This window comes from Mustela putorius, unplaced genomic scaffold (genome assembly GCF_011764305.1).
Source record: "Mustela putorius furo isolate JIRA1106 unplaced genomic scaffold, ASM1176430v1.1 tig00000585_pilon_pilon_pilon, whole genome shotgun sequence".
In the NCBI taxonomy this organism is placed as follows: Eukaryota; Metazoa; Chordata; class Mammalia; order Carnivora; family Mustelidae; genus Mustela; species Mustela putorius.
This window is the reverse complement of record NW_025421424.1, coordinates 7802734-7821695: the sequence shown is the minus strand read 5'-3', so window position 1 is coordinate 7821695 and position 18962 is coordinate 7802734. Positions and strand designations below refer to the sequence as shown.

Sequence of the window (18962 nt, the reverse complement as noted above, 5' to 3'; positions counted from 1 at the left end):
AAAATCCTCAACAAACTAGTAGAAAACTGAATTCAACAATACATTAAAATGATTATTCACCATGATCAAGTGAGATTTATTTCAAGTATGCAGGGATAGTTCGATATCCACAAATCAGCTCACATGATACATCACGTCAACAAAAATGATTAAAAAATCATATGATAATCTGGATGGTAGAAAAAGCATTTGATAAAATTCAGCATCCATTCATGATAAAAACTCTCAACAATGTGGGGATAGAGGGAACATACCCCAGTAAAATAAAGGCTATATATGAAAAACCCACAGCTAATATCATACTCAAGGGTAAAAAGCTGAAAGCTTCTCCTCTAAGATCAGAAATGAGACAAGGATATCCACACTCACCACTTCTATTTAACATAGTACTAGAAGCCCTAGATGCAGTAATCAGTCAAGAAAAAGAAATAAAAGGCATCCAATTGGTAAGGAAGAAATAAAGCTGTCACTATTTGCAAATGACATAATGCTATATATATAGAAATCCTCATGACTCCACCAGAAATTTAGAATAAATGAATTCAGTGAATTTGTAAGACACAAAATTAATATACAGAAATATGTTGCATTTCTATACACTAACAATGAATTGTAAGAGAAATTACAAAAACAATCTCATTTATAATAGTACCAAGAACAATGAAACACTTAGGAATAAATTTAACCAAGGAGGTGAAAGGTCTGTACTCTGAAAACTATAAGACATTATTAAAGAAATTGAAGATGATACAAATGAAAAGATATGCCATGCTCACATATTGGAAGAATTAATATTGTTAAAATGTCCAATACTACCCAAAGCAATCTATAGGTTCAGGGCAATCCCTATCAAAATATTAAAAGCATTTTTCATAGAACTAGAACGAATAATCCTAAAATTGGTGTGGAACTCCAAAAGTCCCCAAAGAGTGAAAACAATCTTGAGAAAGAAGAACAGGGGTGCCTGGGTAGCTCAGTGGGTTTAAAGCCTCTGTCTTCCGCTCAGGTCATGATCCCAAGGTCCTGGGATCGAGCCCCACATCGGGCTCTCCACTCAGCAGGGAGCCTGTTTTCTCCTCTCTCTCTGCCTGCCTCTCTGCCTACTTGTGATTGCTGATCTCTGTCAAAAAAATAAATAAAATCTTTAAAAAAAAAAAAAGAGAGAGAAAGAACAACAAAGCTGGAGGTATCACAATAATCACAATATTAGATTTCAAACTATAATACAGAGCTATAGTCATGAAAACAGTATGGAACTGACACAAATAGACACAGATCGATGGAACAGAATAGAGAGCCCCAAAATAAACTGTACTTACATGGTCAATTAATCTACAACAAAGGAGGCAAGAATACACAACAGGAAAAAGATAGTCTCTTAAATGAATGGTACTGGGAAAACTGGACAGCTACACACAAAAGAATGAAACCAGACCATTTTCCTATACTATCCACAAAAATAAAATTGATAAAAGCCCTAAATGCAAGAGCTGAAAGAGTAAAATTCCTAAAAGAAAATATAAGCAAGTAATACTCTTAAAGATTAACCTAACAGTATTGTTTCGAATATATCTCCTCAGACAAGGGCAACAAAAGCAAAAATAAACAAGTGGGACTATATCAAAATAAAAAGCTTTTTCCAACAAAGAAAACGAACAACAAAACAAAAAACATTCTACAGAATGGGAGAAGATATTTGCAAATAATATACTTAGTAAGGATTAACATCCAAAATATATTTAAAAACCCATACAACTCAATGTCAAAAAAAACAAACAATGGAATTTAAAAATGGACGGAGAATCTGAATAGATGTTTTTCCCACAATAAAAAAGACATACAGATGACTGACACATGAAAAGAACCTCATCATCTAATCATCAGGAAAATGCAAATCAAAACCATAGTGAGATATCACCTGACATCTGTCAGAATGGCTAGTATCAAAAACATAAGAAATAACAAGTGTTGGCAAGGACATAGATAAAAGGGGACCCTCTTGTACTGCTGGTCTATTGTTGGGAATGTACATTTGGTGCAGCCACTTTGGAAAACAGCATGGAGGTTCCTCAAAAAATTAAAAAGACAAATAACATACGATCTAGTTAATGTGAATGTTAATTCTCTCCTGGGTACTTGCCCAAACAAAACAAAAACATTAATTTGAAAAGATATATGCTTCCCTATGTTTTTTTTTTTTTAAAGATTTTTTTTCTTTTTTTTTTTTTATTTGACAGAGAGAGATCACAAGTAGGCAGAGAGGCAGGCAGAGAGAGAGAGAGAGAGAGGAGGAAGCAGGCTCCCTGCTGAGCAGAGAGCCCGATGCGGGATTCGATCCCAGGACCCTGAGATCATGACCTGAGCCGAAGGCAGCGGCCCAACCCACTGAGCCACCCAGGCGCCCCGCTTCCCTATGTTTCTTACAGCATTATTTACAATAGCCAAGATGTGGAAGGAACTTAAGAATGGACAGATGAATGAATAAAGAAGACATTGCGTACACAAACACACACACACAGACATACTCTAGAATATTACTTAGCCATAAAAAAGAATGAAATCCTGCCATTTGTGACATGGATAGACCTAAAAGGTGTTATGCGAGGTGAAATAAGACAGAGAAACACAAATACCAAATGATTTCACCTATACGTGAAATCTAAAAGACCAAACAAACAAAATAGAAAACGGACTCCTAAATCCAGAGAACAAAGTGGTGGCTGCAAGAAGGAAGGGGAATTAGAAGATAAGTGAAATAGGCAAAGGGAATTAAGAGTAACAAAATTCCAGTTATAAAATAAGTAAGATTTTAATTTATTGTAAATAAAATGGGGTGTAAGTACAGCATGGTGAATGCAGCCAATAATATTGTAATAATTTTGTATGGTGACAGACGGTAACTATACTTACTATGGTGAGCATTTTATAATGTATGTAAATGCCAAGTTACTATATTATACACCTGAAACTAATGTAATATTGCATAACAACTATACTTCAATTAAAAGCAAGTAATTTTTAAAAAGGAAATAAAGGACTTCTCTGCAGTAAAAATTAAAAAAAAAAACAAGATGGTCAGATTGTGTTAAGTGGCCTGAAGGAAATGAATAGGGCCATATAACTGACAAGGAGAGACAGGGAACTACTTTCAGGTCATCAGAGAAACAAACAACTGAGCAGCCATTCAGGGGAGAACAGAAGAAAATGTATGGTGGACACAAATCTGATATGAGAAAGAACTTAGTGTAATGGAGGAACAGAGGGAAGCCAGGGTGATTATACGGTATTGAGGAGTGAAGCTGGAAACAGAGGCAAGCCTAATAATGAAGGACCTTGGAGACCACCACAGGGAAAGCCAGCAAGGGCTTTAGTAGGAATGATCTAGGTATACAGTTTCCATATTTTTAAGCTCGTTCATGTGGCTGTGGAGAACTAACTGTAGGAGGAAAGAATGGAAAGGCTCAGCATGTAATTCAGGTGAAAGTGAAGGAGGCTTAAACCTAGTAGCAGAGGAAATGTAGCACTGACACAAAAGAGAGGAGCCCCAAGAAAAAACCCTAAGCAACTGAGTAAACTTTGTTCAATTTGCCAAGGTGGGAGAGACATTTATTCTCCCACCTTAAACAACAACAATGAAAAAAGGAAAAACATATATAAAAAACAGGTTTTAAATCTTGGATAATAGAGAGTATAGGAAAAAGGAATTAAATGAATTGAGCCCCATGACTACCCCAGATTACTGCTTAGATGCCATTTCTAGGCTGCAGTTCAGGAAGGGGGAACCCAAACTGAACCAAGCAGTCTTGCTGTGTTGAGGAGACAAAGTTAAGAATTTGGAAAGATCAACACAGCTGGAATTTGCAAAACAGAGTACAGGAAAGAAGACAGCTGCATAGAGAGGACAGTTCCAAAAAAACATGTAGAAGATTTCTTTCAAGTCCTTAGGTAAGTACTGATCAGCACAATACTAGTTGTTGGGAAATACCAAACAACAGGGAAAGAACTACCAAAAAGAAATGGCAGAGAAATTCTGAGCTGGGAATAGTTTGTGTTCCCACGGTCCAACTGGAGAAACCTCATATAATAAACAGGACATTGGGTTGAATACTCGGGAGGCTATTGCTTCAGTAGGGGAGAAAAGGAGCCCTGACTACAGGCTGCTTCAAAGCAAGACTTGAAATGATCAAACTGTTTCTGAGTAACTTGACTGTACTCCAAAACAAAGCTCAAGAAGATTTAAAAGAATACACATATGTACACAAAAACCCAACATCCAACAGCATAAAACTCACATTCAATTTAAAAATTACCAGGCATGCAAAGTAGCAGGAAAATATTATCCAAAACAAGAAAAATCAAGCATTAAAAACAAACCCCAAAATAACACAGATGTTAACTCTTTTAATGTCCTTATTTACTATTCCTATGGTAAATACATTCATTGTGTTAAACAAGGTAGAGAAAAGAAATAGTATATTAAGGAGAGACATGAAAGATTTTTTAAAAATCATATTTCCACAAGCAAAAATACATTACTTATGGTTAACAGCAAATTAGTGCAAAAGAATAAGTTGGTGAACTTGAAGGCACGGCAACAGAAATTATCCAAAATTCAACGCAGAGAAAGAAGACGGGAAATATACAAAAACATCAGTATGCTGTGGGACAACTTTGAGCAGACTAACATACATGTAAATTGGAGTCCCAGAAGGAGGTAGGAGAGAGTGGGGTAAAGAAAACTTATTTTAGGAAATTTTCCTTAAAAAATGCTGTTAGCCTTTTTTAGGAAAAAATGTTAGCTAACAGCCAAAAATAAACTATATAAATCCACAAGTCCAATAAGTGCAACTAACTCCAAGCACAAAAATCATGAAGAACACTACACCAATGTACAAATTTGATGATTAAAAAATCTTAAAAGCAGCAGAGATTTAAAAAGATAAGAACGACAGCAGACTTCTCACCAGAAACAACGCAGTTCAGAAGGCAGTGGAGCAACACCTTTAAAACTAGTTTTAGACCCAGCAAAGATATCTTTCAAGTACAGATTCAAAAAATCTTTCTCAACAAGGTGGGCCTGTACACCTTGCTAAAAGGATTTTGGATTTTTATCTTCAAAGTAATTGTAAGCAACTAATAGATTCTAAATGATGAGACCTGCATTTTCAGGAAGACACATTAGCTTTCTGTAAAGAACAGACTGGGCTAGGGGGACAAGGGGTCATACATATGTAAGAGCAAAGGCAGCATAAACTTGTTCCCCAAAACAATGAATGCTGACATTGACTGGGGTCGTAGAAGTGGGTATGGAGAACAGTGGGCTGATTAGAAAAATATCTAGAAGATAGTTATTCAAAGACTTGGTGCCTGGATGTGAGGCTGAAGGAAGAGGAAGGAATCAAGAATGATTCCTGTTTCCAACATGAGCAACTGTACTTCTATATAATTTTACCCACCTGAAAAAATAATTTAAACCAATTATACACTATCAGACCTGTAACTGAAACAACCTATAAGAGTAAACTATTCTAAATGCTGCATTTAAACTAAACAGTTCACCGGGTAAAAGCTGCAGATAAAAACCAAACAGCACTTTTTTGTAGCAGAAAAAGCTACAGGCATGAGCTTTGTTCATCTGAAATTTGCACTGAGCTCAGTCTTGTATGGACACAGTTGCTATTGTTGCTTATGGAAAATAGTAAAAGCATGATTTCTTGGAGTCATCTGATGAGATCCTGAAGTGCCTTTACAGAAGAGTTGCTTCTACAGGCAAATCACTATATTGGGGCTGTATATTTAAAAGAAATTATAACTCTCATGCAGCATTTAAAAATGGCTGCAAATTTTTAGTAATCCCTCCTAGTTCAGCAACTTTGCTAACCTACTTTTCTATGTTCACAGTTAGGAATCTACTGGTGAAAGATTTTTTAAAGGTCTTAATTAGTAACAACAAATGTTTGTTGTGGATTTACAAAGGGCTGCGCACTATATGCTAAGTGCCTTCCATGATAATTGCATTCAACCTTAAAAACTCTATTAGGTAGTAGTTATTCCCATTTAACAGATGCACAGAGGTTAAGTAATTTGCCTTAGATTATGAAGCCAGTAAATTGCAGAGCCAAGGGCATGAACCCAGATAGGTCTGACCTCAATCCCTGGACTCTTGGAAAATTCATCTTTAAACTTCAGAAATCTTCCTGCACATTAGGATACATATAATTGATACACTGATTTTGTGTGGGTACATACTTTATGGATAATACCTAAGTTTCTAAATTATTTCCTTCTAAAAATTCACAAAATGAAGGGGAATAAAAGTACGCTTATCATGTAATGAGCACTGACTAGAATATAGAATTGTTGAAACATCATCTTGTAGGCCTAAAAATAATATAACACTGTAGATTAATTCTATTTCAACAAAATAAGATAAAATAAAAATTCATACAATCTTATCATTAAAATGTTCAGACTTTCAATTTGCTTCAAGAGATTCTTCGAAGCAGAGAGCTTAAAGAGCAAGAATTGTATGTAGGTTACGAGAGTTTTCATTAACATACGTATATGCATGTGTGTGTAACAGGGAATGATGATGAGAGAACCCAAATCATCAAAAGCATAACTTGGCTGAGTATAGACACTAAGGAACTGAAAGTAAACCGAGGGTTGGGTATCTTGAGTCATACAATGAACTATCCATGCCTTACTTAGCACTGTGATAGGCAACAGCTCAGAGGATTTATGTGGAAACCATGTTGTGTGACGGACATGAATGAGTACACATACACTTAACACATCTCTGGCTGAATTGCACGGCACATTATATGCATGTCTCTTTCCCCAAAAACTATGCAGTTATGGGGATTAACTTCAAAACTGTAAGTGAATTAAAATTTTCTCCACAGTTAACAGAAACTCACAGGTTAAAAGGTTTTTTTTTTTTTTTCTGCAACAGCAACAAAAAAAAAAGCCTAGAAACTGAAATTCTCCAAGAAAATTCTTTATTTGGGTTCAACCTAAAATAGTTTAAATTTGATATCTCTTTGTTAGAGAAAAGAAATCGCCAATTGTATAGACTTAATAGAAAAGTACTGAATTTGCCATTTCCAAGAGAAGATATTTTTTGCATGCGTTGGGCATCTACCACAGTAACCCAAAAGACTACTTGCAGTAAATATAAGTGTCACAGCTCTGAATCTGAAATGCCCAAAATCAATTTCCTAACTTAGAAAGTTGTCCTCCTTACCATAACGCATGATCTGACTATTCATAATGTTTGAAAACCATGAAAATACAATTTTTGGCATGTGCACCGCGCTGGTAAAGGATTTGTTCCTCTGAAAACACCATTTGTAAGATTAAGCAGAGCAGAGGGCACCTCTGTGTGTGAACAAGCAGGTAGGTGTCTCATGGTTTCTGAAAGTCCTCTCCTTCCTTAATGGGCCAGTACTGATGCCAGCAAGGGGAGAGTCCAGGCACATGGCTCAGCTTATGACTTAATTTTCCACAGCTAAGAAAAGAAAATCACCAAAATTGGTTAGTTTGAAGACCAACAGTTGGGGTTTACAAGTCCACTTACATGATAATGAACCAAGAACCCTTTACATAAGAAGAACAATAGCAACCACAGAACACCATAGAGAAACATGAACAATTCCCAGAGTCAAAAATGACACACTGCAGTTCGTGGGTCTTGGGTTTTCATTCATTCTGCCACTGTGTACATCCCTAGATGAGAGGACAGCCATCCCGCAGCCCATGCTATTAGACTGACATGAGATTCAAACTTGACTTTGTGTTCTATTCAAGAGCACAGTCTATTTCACTCGTGTCAAATGAGGAAACCTAAGCTAAGAAGCCTGTGTACCACCATCAAAATGTCTATTTTACCTCAAGAGTTCTTATTCCAATCTCTCTCTTTCTCTCCCTCTCTCTCTCTCTCTCTCACACACACAGGGTGAAAAGCAAGGATTATTATATTTGGTCATTTTTAAGACTAAGCAGATGCTACAGAGTACTGGTCTCACTTACTCTTATATTAAATCCTAGAAGATCACTTATAACACCTGAGACAGCAGAAAGGATAACGACTCGTGTGATATTGTAGATTAAGGGATTCATTGTCAGTCCATAGAGTCTAAATGGTGTGTCCAACTCCTATAAAAACATGAAAGAACGGAGATGAGATCCATGGCCTCTCGATGGCCGCCACTGATTTCTGGGCTGTGTTTTAGGTCTTGGGTGGGGATGACTGCGTCAGGCCATTTCCTTCATGTTCAATAGCTGCATTCAAAAAACCTCTAATGGACTCTCATCTACTTCTCCACTAGCTACGTGATTAAATGTGGGTTTGCGTGGTATGTTATTTGTGATTTTTAAGAAATGTTCAGGGGCGCCTGGGTGGCTCAGTGGGTTAAGCCTCTGCCTTTGGCTCAGGTCATGATCCCAGGGTCCTGGGTCGAGCCCCATATCAGGCTCTCTGCTCAGCGGGAGCCTGCTTCCTCCTCTCTCTCTCTCTGCCTGCCTCTCTGCCCACTTGTGATCTCTGTCAAATAAATAAAAAATAAAATCTTAAAAAAAAAAAAAAGAAATGTTTATTTGAAAAATGTGACAGATGTCAGCAATCACCTGAACCTGGGTAATGAGATGAGAAATTTTTTTCTATGTAGTCATTAACCCCAAACTATCAAGTTGGTATTTTGAATGTACACAGCCTGACATCTACCTATTCCTACAGTCTCCTCCAGTAAGTAAAACATTGATTTAAGTGCTAGTAAAAGTGTATCACGGGATATTACTTACTTTCAATAACTTGGTAGACAGCTTTAATACATTATTTACTAGAGTAAGCTGTTCTTTCTTATTCGGCTTTTTCTCCATCTTAAGATATAAATTAATCTAAGAGAAAAAGGAAATATTAAGGCAAATCTCACAAAAAAAGATATATACATACTGCATTAAGTCTGGAAGATTTGAGAGTAATATATTCAAATAAAATACATTTTGAAATTCCTGCAGTTATTTCTACAGAATACATATGTCACATGCCCTACACCCCACCCCAGTCAGTCACATCTGGCAAAGAATGTATGTATATATAGATATATATGTATAGATATATAAACAAAAAGTGTAATACTAATTATAACACAACAATTAACATATGAATTCCTTCAGTTCAAAAGCTCTGTCTTACTCTTTTTGGTGTCTCCCACATAAACTAACATCCTTGGGAAACACAAATGAGAGGTAGGAAGATAGCTGCTGCTTTTCACTTGCTATATTTCCTTATCTTTTCTCTGCTAGGAAATATTCCCCACTATAATTCTAAGGCAAAAAAAGAAAATCTAATGATACCAAATGTTTTTATTTATAACTTATGGATAAACATGAAATCAAAATTAAACAAACAAAACCCCTTTATACTACTCTGTATTTATAAGAAACATTTCCCAGTCTTAAAATCCAGTCACGTACTAAAGAGCAAGCATTTTCGAAACACTGAATGTATTCTACAGCTGATAGAGAAGAAATTCAAGAAGTTTATTAAACATGCTTAAATGACAAGTACTACAGAGATCTTAATATTTGATGTGGAATATGTCATTAAAAACATGCTCCATTACCACCAATAAAGATAACTTTATAATATACAAAATACTTCCAATCCATAAGATCTTAATTCTTACAATTCTGGGAACAGGTGGAGAAGATTATTACCCTCATTTCACGAGGAGGAAACACTTATATAGTAGCAGAGTGACTTGTAAGTTCACACAGCTAGAAAGTGCTAAATCTAAACTCAACCCTCAATCTTCCACACAGACTTTATTATGCCATCTCTAACCATAGCACCAAGTTGACAAGGACCAACCAATACCTGCTCAGTAAGTAATATTGAAACATTGCTGTATTTCTTATTGGTTTCAGACCCCAGTGAAGCAAGACGCAGCAAGAAAAGTAGTAAAGCTGTTTCCCAGATCAAAAATTCCCAATTATAAGCATCATTCAGGAAAGTTTTATGCCCTTGGAGAACCTATACAAAAGACCAAAAAAAGTTAAGTTTTTCATTTGTCTCCAAATCTATGGTTCCCCTCCTTTATTCTAGCAATTTAAAAAGATTTAGAAGTCACCAATATTTTATACACAACGCAGAAGAGTTTTAATACTCATATAAAGCATTATCTTTTTAACTAATCACTATTTCTTTAAGTTCCTTGATTTTTTCCTTTGCATGAAAGACAGCAAAAGTCTGGGAGTAACAAAGGAGGAAAACATACAACAAGTGAAGTAAGACAAACACATTTCCAGCCTTTTAACTAGTAGTATGCCCACTCATGATTATTTGGTGACCATTTTTCAAAGTATTAAATTTGCATTTATCTGACTAGTAGGGCTTCCTAAAACATGTGGCCCATCCTATTAGTATGACTAGAAAATCCTGAGGATCAATTCTTTACTCCATTCGAGGACATGAATAACAAGAGCAGCAGCAGAAGCTACCAGTTAGCAAATGCCTGTTACGTGTCAAGTTTTCTGTAAAAGTCTTTGGTTGTTTCAAAATTTACTCAAGTCAGCCCAAGGTAAAATGGGATTGATTGAAAAATATACAGAGAACCCTCACTGAAACCAAATGCTGGCCTTCGGAAAACCAGGAGGTCCCAGAGCAGCTCCCTTCTCCATCTCTCTTCCTGGAGGGCCTTTGGGCTCTCATCAACCACTCCTCTTAGCTAATTCTGTTGCCTTGCAAGAACCTCGTTTACTGCACCCCTGACTTTGACTTGCTCCAGTTTTGGCTTATCATAGCACCCCACTGGCCCCACTGACCCCCTACAGACCTTCCTTCTCCAAAGTCCACTACTGATATCTCAGCTTTTCAATTCTAGTTTTCAAAAGAGGGATACATTTAGCTTAGTCTGGGTAAAGTGTTCACCCCTGCCTGTAACCAGGGGATGAAAGTAACAACTATAGCAAACTAGACCCACCTCTTCACCAGGGTGGTTGGTTTATAGCAGTAGATAACACACAAACCATAGTCAAATGGCTATAAAACCAAACAAAGAAAAACTCTTAAAACCAGCCAGAGATGCCAGGGGGAGGAGGGTAGGGAGAGGGCGGTGGGGTTATGGACTTTGGGGAAGGTATGTGCTATGAAGTATGTAAACTTGGCGATTCACAGACCTGTACCCCTGGGGCTAATACATTATATGTTAATTTGAAAAATAAAAAATTTAAAAAAAAACAAAAACAGCCAGAGAAAATGGACATTACTTTCAAAAGAGCAGCAATAAGACTAACAGCTAACTTCTCAGGATAAAACATGGAAACATGTTTCTCAGAAAACAAGAGAATCTTAAAGGTACTGAAAGCAACTGGCAACCTAGAAATGTATTCTCTGCAAAAACATCCTTTAAACATGAAAGTGATAAAAAACATTTTCAAACAAACAAAAACAATTCATTATCAAGCCAATTATGCAAACAGGAGGAAAATAATCCCAGAAAAAAACAGAAATGCAAGAACTAATGAAAAGGGTAAATATAAATGAATAATAAACTACAAAAAATAATAATCTTGTGGGTTTAAAATATATGTAAAATGTAAATGAAGGACACTACTAATGGGTGAATGGGTAAATAAGATAAAGTGTTCTAAGGTCCTAGCATTATCAAGGGAGCAGAAATTAATAATTTATTAGGCTAAATAAACTAAGGATGTACGTTGTAATCTCTGAGGTCAGTAGTAGCAAAAGAACATATAACAAGTTAACCGAGAGGATTAAATGGAAGACTATAAAATATTAGATTAATAAAAAGATGGCAAGAAAGGAAAGAAAAAGAAAAATTAATAAGTAGACTAAATAAGAACTAAACAGTATTTTATACATGGTAATTACATTAAATAATGAGCTAGACAATCTAAAACACTAAGTCTGTGAAGCTGGATTAAGACATAAGCAATCAAAAAAAAAGGAAAAAGGATATGTTGATTACAGGAAACATGACTCAAATATGAAGACAAAATAAATGAAAGGGTGGGCAAAGACAACATGCAAAAACTAACCAAAGGACAGCTGGTGGAATTAATACCAAACAGAGTAGACTTTAAGTTAAGAAGCATTAGATTCAGAGACGTAAGATCATGAAAGATAAAGAACAGCCTGACACTTTTCCAGGTTAAAGGAGACTAAAGAGACAAGATAACTAAATGCACCATGTGGTCTTGGGTTGAGAAAAAGTAATTATGAAGGTCATAAAAGCCAGCTTGAAAATATACAAAGTGAAAATTGACAGAAATAAAAGGAATAAAAGAGAAATTCACCATCACAGTAGACTTGAACACACCTCTGGCAATGGCTGACAGAATAAGACCAAAAACATGATTAAGGATGTTGGAGATGCAGGTAACACAACAAATAAACGTGGACTAATTTACATAGAGAGAATGCTGCTCACCCAAACAACAGAACACAAGTTCTTACAAAGTGCTGATGGGGATTTAATAAAACTGAACATATGTCAGATAATAAAGCAAGCCTCTACAAATTTCAGAGTGAAAACATTCAGAATATGTTCTCTGACCACAGTAGAATTAAGTTAAAACTCAATAAACGGAACAATACAAGCTAAGCCTGTAACTTCTTGTAATGAAGAAAGCAGAGAGGTTCACCCCCACACCCCCCAAAAAGATACAGGGACCTGTTGAAAGGATACAGGAGGGAGCTTCAAGGGTCTCCCACTGGCCAAATCTGGGACAATTTAGCCATCAAAATGCAATAATAGATACATAATAGATTACAATCTATTCGATAAAAATCAGAATGTATGAGTCCATGATGGAAGGAAGGAAGGAAACAAAGAAGAAACAAAGGAAAGGTCAACCATAGGGTGACAACTAACAAACGTGTGGAAGGAAAGATGGAGTCAGAAAAATCACTATTCTGTTACCCTCATGGCATAACAGTTTTATCACCAATCAAAAATTGCCAACTAAAATTAGAGTGATCTTAGAGTCTCAAAGCACTCAGAATTACTTTATTCTCATTTCAAAAAGTAAGGAAAATTAACAAGTATTCAAAATAGCAAAAGAAATTTAGATACATTAAAAACAAAATAGATATTTCAACACAACCATGCTGGTGCCTTGCTCTTGAGAAACAAATTTTCATCATACACACACACACACACACACACACACACGTCTAGAATAGATAGTGAATCTTATTAGAATTTCCGTTCTTCATTAAAACAAATATAAAACTCTTACCTGGGCACAGCAAATGAAAGCAATTGAAAGAGTCAGCAAGAAGACTGAAGATACAACCACATCAACTGAACGCTGCGGACCCCGTCTCTGTGGAATAAGACACATAGGTTAGGATTACAGTTAGAAACAGCAATGGCTCTCGCGCCATTCACATACTGAATTTTACTACATGAATGTGAGAATAAATGTTTATAAGAAGTTTCTGGCATAGGATTTTAATACATTTTGGACATGTTTCACTTGAAGCGCTGAAATTCATTGCTGTTCCAAATTAAGAGTATGAGTGATTCACTGATGTATTTTCAGCTGGAATATTTTCCAAAAAGTCAGAAAAAGATGCAACTTTCAATTTTTGATTCTGCCCTAGGAAATTATTTTGCCTTTTCCCTTTCTAAGCTCTTATTTAGTTACTTCTAACAGCACAGCAGACAGATCACTTCCAGCTTGGTGTCCAGCATGTCTGTTAACCACTGATACAATCCGCCCAGTACACACGACTAACTCCACCACCCACTGACGATCTGCTGCCAGCAATTTCAGTGAGCGGGCTCCCTGCATGTTTTTTCTATGTTAGTCAGGTGAAACTCACCTTTAGAAAGGAACGCAGTGATAACCATATCTTAATGTTCTCCACTTTTTTAAGTCTGAAATGAGGTATTTCGTATTTCCTAGCTTTCCTGGCAGAGGTAATATGGCTGAAGAGTTTTGCAAATAAAAATCTCTAGAAGGGTTTAAAAAAAAAATCATAAAGTAAAAGGTACAAATGTGTCTCTGTGTACATATTTATATAATTGCAAGCAATATTCCCCATATATAAAAAATAATAAAGGATGAAATTGATCACTTAGGTCATCAATAGCTCATGGCCCTGTTGCTTCCAAACCACATTCCATTGTAATCTGTGTCTCTATAACATGGTACACTCCTGACATTTTCAAGGAATATTCTTGGCAGACCTTTGTGAATCCCCAGCTTCTCAAACACAAACATTTACAGGATTCTGGTTTAGTCCCAAATTTGTTTTTTTGCACATAACACCAATATATCAAGTCCTCAATTCCAAATTCTTATAAGAATTCAACAAATCTATTTCTCACTTGATCATTTTTCACAGAAACATTTTGACTTTGAGGCTAACTACACATGTCATGGGTAAACGGGCACAGAGGCACACTGAGATACAGGTGCGATGTGGTCAGCCAGGCTGAGTCCCTGCCTAAAGCATTTACTCCTACACATGAGCTCAGCGAAATGCCAGATTATAACATGTCAATTGTGAATAACCGATACCACGATAACAATCGATACCACGATTGTTAAACCCACAAATACCAAAAGCCCATTCATCAATCCTTCATTGCCCACATTAACTTTCAGAGAGAGAACAAATCAAGAAAAGAAAATCAACTCAATGAAATATTATACGCAAAAGCAGAGGCAAGAAATTTTACTTAACTCTCTACTGACCTGTTTATACGTTCTCTCTGCCACACACATCATGAAAAAAAAAATCCAAGTAAGACACAATCTTTCAAAAAAATTAATCATAGACAAAATAATGATAGGCGTAACAGGTGGTGCCCCACAAAAAAGAGTCATGATCTCCTCAGCTGAAATGGATTTTAGCTGGTCAAGGCTCTTGTCACGGAAAAGTCGATGTAAGAAAGGAAAAAATGCTAATCCAATGGTGACGACATTTCCCAGCATCTGATAACCTACTCCTTGCTGATATGCATTCACCTGGGAATTAATTAAAAATGTCCAACATTATTACACAGTTAAATGGAGTTACCAAGAAGTATTTACCAAGTACTACTTAGATTATTAAAAACTACCTGTTGAGGCGCCTGGGTGGCTCAGTGGGTTAAGCCTCTGCCTTTGGCTCAGGTCCTGATCTCAGGGTCCTGGGATCGAGCCCTGCATCAGGCTCTCTGCTCAGCAGGGAGCCTGCCTCCCCCTCCCTCTCTGCCTGCCTCTCTGCCTACTTGTGATCTCTGTCTGTCAAATAAATAAATAAAAAATCTTAAAAAAAAAATACCTGTTTTATAGCCAAAAGAAGTATAAATAAAGATGATTTGTCACTCTTTGATTTCATTAAAAATCAGGCTTAAATGAGATAAAGAATATTTGCAGAAGTATACCTGAATAATGATTATGTTCACAGAGAACACTGTAACAGATCTAAAAATATACTCAAGTAAAGATTCTAACTACAACATGAAAAAAATATATATTTGTGCTTTAAAGGCAGAGTCAGTACTTTGGTCACTGAATAGAGCCTATGAAATAGCTGATCATTAAACAGGTTTTTGGAAAGGTTTGAAAAACTCATGAAATCTTACCCTGCTCATGATGATGCCACTTATTTCCAACACAGACATATCCATCTTTTTGCACTCATTCCCTTCCCAGATTATTGCACTAACTCGATCAGAGGCAGGACTTGAGTTCTGAAGCCAGAATAAGTGGTTCTAAAAGAAAAAAAGAAAAAACTCTTTCCATCCACCCTTCTTTCTTTCCTCTGTTGGATCTTTCTCCCCACTGTTCAGTTCTCAGGCCACATTCACAGCGCTGGACCTCATCATTCCATTCTCTCTTTCCGAGAGCTCATCATGCCCATAGCCGCCTCCGTGATGCTCATCTCTGGTCCCTTTTTTCTTCAATAAGCCAATATCTGACCTGGAGTGAGACTAAATGTCTTCTGTGATGATGGGAAGTAGAATTCCATGGTCTGTCAAGGTGGCTTCCCCATCTAAAGGTCTAGAAGTGAGCCTAAGCTTGGTTTACTCATGGCATGCTACGGAGAAAAGTATTTCTAGAGCAGAGTGACTGTACTGTACTGTACTACCGCAGGAAGTTAGGTAGGGGAGCTGCTAATAAGTCTTACATGTTACATGAATGACTGAGGAGTTAAGCCTTTCTCTGGCCTAATCAGGAACATGGAAAAGCATAGAAAACTCAAGAGGAGAAAGCTCAAGATTTAAAAAAAAAAAAAAAAAAAAAGCCATTTCCTTCTGCTATGTAAGTTCTTATTCAAGTACCAACTCAAGTCCCATTTCACCATGGTCAGCTCATTGGCACAAGTCTCACTATTCTGCCCTTCCCTGAAATTAAAGACCCTTAGAGTCTATATCAGACAAATTAGCATGTAATTATATGCTACTTTTCTAATGTCCTCTACTTATTTCCCCTATAATCATCTTGTCCTCAAGCTAAAATATAAATTTCTAAAAAAAAAAAGAAAGATCACATGGTGTATTTCTTCTCTTTTTGCTACAATGCTCAGTACAATGCTGATGAGCATCTACTGATTTATTCATTGGTGATGCCAAAAAAAATGTATGAAGTGCCAACTACGTAACACACGCCCCAGATACAAAGGAGAACAAGACAGACACTGTCCTTGACACCAAGGAGATTACAGACTGATGGGAGACATAATTAAATAAAGTTACTGCACAGCATGACAAGGGAAAGAAAGAGGGCTTCAGGAGCAAATGAGAAAGGCTTCCTAAGGAAGGATCATTTAAGCCAAGACCTGAAAAAGAAAAAGGAGTGAGCTGAAGGAACAGTATCAGAGAAAGTGCGTTCTAGGCAAATAAGCCAGAGGCACATGGGGAATGGCGCGGCCCTGAAAGAAGTTCAACTGTGGTAAAGTAGAGCACGTGAGAGCTGGGGGAGGAACGATCAAAGAGGAGACTGTATTGGAGTGAATAAAGAAATGGAAGCAAATAACCCCAATGGGGGAAAGAGCAGTTAAAGGATTTCAAGGGGAATGACATGATCGCGGCTGCAGTATGGAAGAGCAGACGAAGGGAGCAAGCCCACAGAAGCTGTTAATGATCCAGATAGCCCCTAGCAGGGGACACACAAGTAGACAGAGAGATATTATTCAGTGGAGTTAAGACGATGTGAGGACCGATTAGAAACATGCTGGAGAAGGAGGGGTTTCCCAGGTTTCTGCCTTTGGTGGTTAGTAATAGATTCAAAAATATGGAGAATAAAAGAGCAGGGTAGATAGGGGAATTGGGAATGATGAATTCCTTTTGATATGGTGAGTTTCATGTTACCTTACATATGCCTTAAAATTATACTGAAAATCCCAAAAGTGCAAAGGACGTCAAGATCATCAGGATGCTATGCAATGGTTACTGTACTACTATATTACTAATTATGTTACTCCTAGGGCCAGTATAATGTAGATGAATCATCAGACGAAAAGTAAATAATCTTTAGATTCAAGCTTTGATGGCAAAATTGAAAGAAAAAAAGGCTTAAAGCTTTAATGAAAAAGTGTACATGGATTCTGGTTAGTCTTTAAGAATTGTATACATCTAATGAAGCAAGATTTTTTTCATAAAAATGTGTAACTTAAGTCAATGGTAACCTAGAGTCTAGAAAATTCACTAATTCAACAAATGAATATCCACCACCCAGTATTTATAAATCACTGTGGAAATATATAGCCTAAATGACAACAACCAAAGCAGAAGAAATGATGACATTGCCCCAAACATTTGGAATGCTGATTTGAGACCCACTTCTAACCATTCAATCTATCTAACAGTGGAAAAAGCTCTCTCATGAAGTAACAATCACTCCGGCTCTAGAAGTATTTAAGCAGAGGCCACTGATCATCTGATGGGGATACTAATAACAATGCTAACCTTTTTTCAGGTGCTCACTCTTTGCCAGACATTGTGCTAAGCACCTTCCTATTACCTCGTTAGATCTATCACAATAGTCCCAAGAAGTGGTAACTATTATTACCACTTGAGGAATTCCTACATTCATTGGAAGGTTCAAATACCTTCTAAGGAATCTCTAATTTCAGGCTATCTGATTTTGTGATATTAATATAAAACCTAAAATTAAAAGCATCACTTGGTTTATACATTATTAGAAAAGCAAACAATGCCATTTCTTAGTAATTCATATATAACACTGTGAGTCTGCGAAAGTATGAGGTTGATGGACCAAACAACCCCACTCACATAAAATGAACATTAAGGATCATTCTAAGGAAAATAATGAGAAAAAGTATTATGAAGAAAAACTTAGGTTAGGGCAACTTCAGAGAACTCCCCCCACCCCAAGTTCTAATACCAACATCTTCACTTACAGACTATACTCAATTTCCTCATCTCTAAATTAGAGATAATAATAGTATCCACCATATATGACTATAGTAAAGTCGATGGGCTAATATGGTACCTGGCCTATAAATACAGTTGAGTATTAGCTATTATTACCATCACCTTTACAGACCTGCTGAAAAACATCTTCTTTGGGGTCACGTTTGGTCCCTGAGTGAAGGGTATTCACATGGGCCCCCTCACTATCACTGGTGACAGACGATCGACACTCTGGGCCATGCAGCAGGTCATCCCATAGCATATCCTCAGTCTCCGAGTCATGGCGGGTGCTCTCTGAGTCTCTTCTCGACATGTGGAGGCTTCGGGAGCCACCACTCATGCCCGACCTCGAGCCCTTTCAAGGAAAACAGAAAACCAAAACTATATATATTTTTTTCATTCATTTTTAAAAGCAACCATCTATCTGAAATAAAAGTCAAACAAGTTATCTGTGGTGATGACTGGCAAGCTTTCTTAAGTTGACCCCTACAAGGCTTCACATAACAATAATACATTTTAATAAGTCAACGTCGAACTCCAATGACTCTCTAACAAGCAGGG

General features: G+C 36.8%; 1 protein-coding gene across 13 annotated transcripts in view; it reads right to left on the bottom strand.

The window, feature by feature from the left end:
• Positions 1 to 18962, bottom strand: part of PHTF1 (putative homeodomain transcription factor 1) — a 66648-nt gene that overhangs the window by 18633 nt on the left and 29053 nt on the right. For 12 of the 13 annotated variants that reach the window (XR_006607287.1, XR_006607278.1, XR_006607283.1 and 9 more), the window contains 9 exons: positions 18535 to 18756; positions 15609 to 15737; positions 14734 to 15006; positions 13856 to 13987; positions 13267 to 13353; positions 9881 to 10036; positions 8803 to 8898; positions 8032 to 8157; positions 7379 to 7510 (listed from right to left, as the gene is read on the bottom strand). Coding sequence is in view for 1 of the 13 variants with exons in the window: in XM_004769833.3 (XP_004769890.1) it covers positions 7490 to 7510; positions 8032 to 8157; positions 8803 to 8898; positions 9881 to 10036; positions 13267 to 13353; positions 13856 to 13987; positions 14734 to 15006; positions 15609 to 15737; positions 18535 to 18756 (1242 nt within the window). In the remaining 12 variants the exon portion in view is untranslated. Of the gene's footprint in view, positions 1 to 6984; positions 7511 to 8031; positions 8158 to 8802; positions 8899 to 9880; positions 10037 to 13266; positions 13354 to 13855; positions 13988 to 14733; positions 15007 to 15608; positions 15738 to 18534; positions 18757 to 18962 lie in introns of those variants that run through there. The other variant, XM_004769833.3, reaches the window with a different exon arrangement.